The 6,707-nt window shown below is 41.9% G+C and overlaps 1 protein-coding gene across 1 annotated transcript in view; it reads right to left on the bottom strand.

Moving 5' to 3' along the window:
• The window catches only part of LOC110399612 (cytochrome P450 2H1-like), a gene marked incomplete at its 3' end in the record, with an annotated part of 6,495 nt that extends 4,754 nt beyond the window's left edge, over positions 1-1,741 (bottom strand). The window contains exon 1 of the mRNA XM_021398605.1: positions 559-1,741. Coding sequence (XP_021254280.1) covers positions 559-778 — 220 coding nt within the window. The remainder of the gene's footprint in view (positions 1-558) is intronic.

The raw sequence follows: 6,707 nt of genomic DNA, 5'->3' as shown, positions 1-6,707 counted from the left end.
CCAAGTAATTCCTCAGCCCTTTCCTATCTGTTTACAAACATCCCCTCACAGTGCCCTCAGGAACAGGCTCCACAGCCAAACTCGCTCCACCTATTCTCTCCCAGGCATTGCAACACACAGGTTTTGTTTGACAGATGCATGACAGTCGCCAGGGGAGGGAACAGACAGCACCATTCACCTTCAACCTCCTTTGGTTCAGCCCTTGTACTCACAGCTTCCCCTCCCAGGAGATTGTACCTGCCTGCCAGAGAGCAAAGGCAACAAGAGAGCAAGGTCTTCCCTAAAACAGGGCTGGGCCCTGTTGCCAGAGCAGTGAGGAGATGGGCACAAAAGGGATGTGGTGGATATGGCAAAAGCATCAGTGCCTTGTCTAGAAATTTTTTGCAACTTGCAGCGTGCAGGTCTCATCATCAACATGGTTATTGCAACAGGCAGCACAATACATCAAAAGCAAACGCTTATGCAGAAGCTGTTCTGTTCAAGTCTGACAGCTGGTCAAAGCAACATTGGCATTCTCTGGTGAATTAAGCCGAGACTGGTCGGACTGGGCTTTGCCCTACAGGCAAGGGAGACAACACAGGAAAGAAAGAGACAGTCTTACCTCCTTAAAGCTCCCCATCAAGTTCCACGGGTTCAGCTGAAAAATGTTTCCAATGATGGGGATCGCCATGGGACCAGGAGGCTCCTTCCCTCTGCGCGATGTACTTCTCCATGCAGCAATGAGAAGGCAAGAGATACAGGCCAGCAGGAGGATCGTGGGCAATCCCAGGAGCTCCATGGTGGGCAGAGGAAGAGATGTCAAGTGTCAGAAGAGTCTGAACGGGGACTTGCAAACTCGTGATTATTTATACGCTGTAGAACAAAAGCACGTGGATTAAATCAGCCAATAGCACCTCCCTGTTCTTGCTGAGGTAGGAGATTACTTATTAATCTGCTCAAGATTAGAATGAGCAAACTAGGGATGAACTCATTGTTTACGCTGACTTTTTTACACATACAGCTTGTGTTCCTTTGGGTAATCATTCATGTGGTAGTAGTCATGATCTAATGCTGTCAAATGAACTCCAAATGGAGAAATACTAGAGCCTAGCTGCTGAATGTATGCTTCAACTCTTGCTGTAGGGTCTCTCCTGCTAGGCCTTCCAACATGTGTGCGCAGTGCAGGGTACCGTGAAAGAGAAAAGGGCATCATCACAAGTTTCTCCTAGGTATTTCACATCCACTTCTGGAATGGAATAATGACGTTGTACCCAGGCCACTCATGCAGATTTCTGAGAAATAAACTCCATTTGCCCTAATCTCTGTTAAGCAATCCACACTGTCGAAAACGTTTACATGAGGAGCTGACAAGTTATCCACAAAGCACAGAGTCCTGCAGGAACCAGTCACGCCATGGAGAATGTAATGGATTTCAAAGGATCTAAGAACCATTTTACACAGATTAACTTTTGCTCCATTCCAGGAGTTGACATGTTATCCTGAAACTACAGAGCCCTGTATTCCTGGCACTCCAATCAGGGAATGACAGAATGATTGATTCTATTAATAGTAATTATTTAATATAACAGAGAAGCTTACATGAAATGCTACACTTCCCACTCCGCTTTCTCTCACGTACATAGAAGTGACAATTTTCATCGTTTCTTTCTATTAATATTTAGGATCAAGATTTCAAAATCTTGCCCAGCAGAGGAAACTATCCAGATACAACCATTTACAACTTCAGAATATATCCCTTCTAGCCAACCATAGCATGAGAATTGTGAGGGATTTCATAGGATCTAAGAACTGTTTTCCACAGATTAGCCCCTACGCACTTCCATAAATACCACAAAAACTAGAAACAAGATCCAGTTTGTGAGATTCAAATGCTGAGTCATAGCTGTGTGTCTGATGTGCTTTAGTGAGGAAAGAGATGTGCATCAGGAGTGTGCTGCAGCAGCCCCTGCTGTGACTGTACTTCTGCAGTTTATATGCGTTCAAAAAAGTCAAGGCAGAAAAGTCCATTGAGAGTACTCAAAAATGCCCAGGAATCTCTGGATGCTGGAGAACACTCAAAAAGCAATTCCTCTGTGGCTGCATTGCTGCTATCACTGGGACCTAATTTTCAGCCATTGATAGTCAGTATCCTGATCTGACATGACTGTTGTCCTGATGCAGTGCTCCAATCCTCAGGCTCCCGTGTCCTTATATTAAAACGTATTACTTCATTGAACATTCTCAACTTCTGCCTTACAAGACAAAGACTTTGCCATGACCAGATTTATTAAGATTTCATGATAACACATATATTTCACTAATGATTGGCTACTGATGTTATATAATGATTGGTTGTGAGATTCTTCTAGAGGTCAACTTGAGGTTGAGGATTGTTGTTCAGGCCTTTGTACTTCAGATACAAGCTTTGTCATTATTCTTCAGGCGATTGCAGAAATGCCATTTGACCAATCAGCAGTAATAGTTTGGTTAATTATTTGTGTCCGAACTCACAGGACCCAAAACACAACTCAGTTGACTCAGGACCAAGCCAGTGACATGACTTCTGCTCTTCTGTCATTCAGAACATGTAACAGATTGCTGCGTCCTCTCTAGGTCTCCAGAAGGTCAAGGAAGTTCAGGCCTTATCACCTGTCGTGTGCTCTGTATAGTGACTCCAGCAGTAAATGACTGTGTTGTTCCTGTTGCTGATCATCTTTGAATAAGGCTTAGCTCTATATTATAGTCAGCTCTGAAGGAGAATAGGCCCTTCCCCAAGGGAAGTGAGGAATTGGGACAGTAAGATGACAAGCGTACACGCTTTGAAAACAGTGCATACTGCCAAGAAAAATGATGATGGACAAATTCGCCAATTGATAATATAAAATCTCAGAAAAAGTTCAGCAACCATTAAGTAGGAAAACTGTTGACTACGCTTTCAGATATCAATTATCTACTACAATATAGAAAACAGATGAAATATCATGCGTTTAAGGCACAAAGAAAAAAGTTAACTGTCATGAACACCAGGTACTATAATATGTGCCTTCACTAGACTTTTCAGTCCTGACAGAGACAGAATCACAGATGTAGCAGAGGGAGTTGGGAAGGCAAAGGAGGAAATCAGGGAAACTATGCAGCCCTAAAAAGTGATGCGATTACAGTGCACAGCCCACATGGGATGGTTGTAGCAAGAGGACTGTCCTTTACTGTGCTGACATCACCTTCCCATCAATTGTTTAGAAAGTCGGGATACTGCAGTTTCTTCAGCAAGTAGCCCAAAGTGTGATACAGTACAGATGGCCATAGGAGAACACAGTACCAGCTATTCTCCTCATCAGCCTAAACTTCCGTACAAGTTCCCTCAGGCAGATTTATATATTTTCTAACTTTTTGGAAATCTTCAGTTTTTGATTGGAGAATACTGCAGAAACCATACGCATTTTCATTTCATTTTTACAGGTGTTTGTATCCGTCAGCTGGGATTTATCTTAACCATGCCAAACTAGAGCAAATACAGTAAAAGTATAAATCAGATTTACACTTTTACAACTCTAAATAGTAGGCAAGGAAATGTAGAATAACTTGAGAAAGAAGGACTGTGGGAGGAAATGGAAGGAAATGAGGGAAGTGTGTTTTTAATATAGCACCCATCAAAGAAAAGTGCAGAGAGCCCTAGGTGGTGTAGGGGGATCCACTGCAAAGGACCATTCTTTCTCAGCAGAAAGTAAGCAGTGAGTAACCAGTGGGACCACTGGGTACAAGGACAGAGACATGGGAGACAGGGAGCTCGACTGGCTCCCTTGGCTGATGACCCTAAGTCATTTCCCAAGTGACAGGTTATGCCAGCTGCATGGTGACAGAGGGAAATGGAGAATTTGGGAGCTTCTGGCATGTGTTTTCTGCAAATCATGGTGGTTATTTCTGTTATGAAATGCTCTGGCAGGGACTGGCCAGCTGTCACATGCCAATAGTTCATAACCTGCATCCCATGAGGAACAAGAACTTGCATGAACTCACTGGAGTAGAACACCAACAGTGCTCTTCTGGTAGGACACCAGCAGCAGTGGCTTGGAAGGTAAGAAAAAGGATGAATTTATGAATGAACCAAAGCCAGTGTTCACACAGTTAAAGCAAGTATCTCCATGTTTCATGCTGAAGTGAGATTTTTAAAGCAAATAATCATATTTCAGTTTCATTTAATTCATTACAGTGATTGACCTGTTCTCTTCTGTGGCAGCTGTCATAATTTGGGTCTTGATTCTCTCACTCTATCCCAAAGGTACAGCATGCAACAAGCTCTCTCAGTTCCCCGCCACTACGTTTCATGCAAGGTACCACTGGGTAAACAACTCCAAGAAAGAGACTCTTTTGTTGCAGCTCTCACTTCCTCCTCTTCTAAGAGCGAATGGTGGCTCAGCTCCGTCCCTAGCCATCATCACTAACCATACATATCGTCCCTTCTGGAAGTGGTCACGCCAAACACATGCTCTCTCAAACATGACGGATGTCCTATGTACTTTGGCTGAAGCTCATGTGGAATAGTGGAAGAGGAGGACATCTACTATGATTTATTTTCCACACTCGAGATATATGAAAAATATGACCTTTCAACAAAAAGTTGCCAATAACAATAACAACAAAATCTGGTTATGCCTTGTGAATTTCAGATGAGTCTCCCTGTAGTTAGTGCTAAGGCAAAAGATACACAGTGATCCATATTGCTACAGTACACTCTTTCCTGTTAGTTTTCAATAGCTCAGATGATCGAACAAAACAAGATACAAACAAGAAGCTGACCAGGCATATTGTACAGCCTTTCTGATATTTCACAAGGACTTGGCAAGAAGGAAATTTGATTTGTCAGTTCAGATGAATTGGTTAAAGGTTTCTTAATGAACTCAGTTCATCCAGGCATTGGCCGAGAGGATCCAACATCAGAAATTCTACATAGCTTTTGCTGAAAAGCATGCTGAACTTCCATGACCTCTTTCATTGAACCTTTCAGTGCAAGGTACATTGAAACTTCGGACTACATGCTTTTAAGGAAGCACTATGATTGCTTATTTCACTTAAGTGTGCTTGACAGCACCTGCAAATTAAGTGAGGGTGTAGAAAAGAAGCATCACCACCCTTGTTTTACATCATGAAGTGTTTTTCTAAGTCTGAATCAAGTTTTCCCAAGCCCTAGTCTCAATACCTTAACTAGATGCATCCTTACACCATTGTGGCTCATGCCATAATTGACCCACCCACACTGTACTGCTAGAAGGCAAGGCTATACAAAGGTCAAGGAGGCATTTCTGAGGTGTTTCTGCTATGAAAGAGAATAAATCTTGGTTGATTAATAATAAGGAGTAATTGAGAGTAAAGAACAAACTTAGATGAGATAAAGCAAGCATATAAAGAAATACAGTTTTCTGGATCATTTTATAACCATGATATATGAATTTAAAATGGATTTTAAATTGCTTGCTTCAGCCAGTTTTTTTCATTTCAGTTTTTACTGATATGTACAGAAATTTTTCAGTTACTGGTGCTCTCGATGTTTAGTCTTCATTTAATTGAGTGCTCACCCTACCTGTGTGTAAGTAATAATCTGATAAATTGCTTACAGCTGTGCCAGATTAAGCAAATTTTTAGTATAAAAAAAAATAAAGAAAACAAATTCCTTTTTTTATATGCTTCTTCTCTCACTTCTTTCCATTTTTTTTTTCCTTAACTTTTCACTGGAAAAAAAATATAAGCTTTTCCTTATAACTCAAGAATTAAAATAGCAGGCTCTACAGCCAATGCGTCTAAATCCTAGATGATCTGCATGCCTACTGGAGGTAATGGAGTCAGACAGGCTTATCTTGGGGCTAATTTATAAGTGAGATGAATTATACCTCTGCATTTATGGCCACTCCACTGATGACCATAAGGCCAGAAACATTTGAATGGAGACATTTTTAGTTCCAAAGGAAAAGTTCAAAACCAGTTGGAGCTTAACCATTCTGTTCTTATTTCATTTTACCGTCTGGCAGCAGAATAGGATTGCTGGAAGTCAGCTCTTAGGAGAGGTAGATCAAGTCATGCACTCACAGTCAATGGTCTACATCAGAAAAAAAATGCTGAAGGAAATCTGCCAGAGAATTTCCCTTTTAGCTCCCCTGAAGACTCCAAGCATACTTCCCAAATAAACCAAAACTGCAAATAAGAAGCCTCAGTGACAAGTGGCAATACACAAGGACAATACAACATTTCTCCCCTCTTAAAGGAAAATAAACACTCCCAACAGCCTGCAGACCTGCAGATTTCTCAGGTGCTCTGCAGAGTCTCTTTCCTCCCAGAATACCTTATTTACCTCACTGGTAGCACAGTGTTGTACGACCCAACCAGCCACGTGCAATGTGATTACATCCATAGAGAAGGGCCACATAGACATGTCTGACATATCCGAGCCTGCAGCACCCTCATATACACACTATGTTTGGCAGTGCTGGTAAAATTAGGGCAAATCTGTGTGATGTTCATTTAGAGCTGGTGCTAAATGCTGCATACACCTCACCAAAGAAACTGCACCAAGATATTGGTATCTTGTTCCCACTGAAGCTGGATACCTGCACAAAAACTGTACCATCTATCACCAGAAACTCTTCTTTCCGTCTCACATGCTGCCGCTGAGACGAACAGTTCAGACAGTCAAATCATTCAGATCTTTTTCTCAGTACTGCCATCTTACGTCAAAC

The sequence above is a fragment of the Numida meleagris genome, chromosome 5, assembly GCF_002078875.1.
Source record: "Numida meleagris isolate 19003 breed g44 Domestic line chromosome 5, NumMel1.0, whole genome shotgun sequence".
Lineage (NCBI taxonomy): Eukaryota > Metazoa > Chordata > Aves > Galliformes > Numididae > Numida > Numida meleagris.
This window is presented reverse-complemented; position numbering and strand designations above follow the sequence as displayed.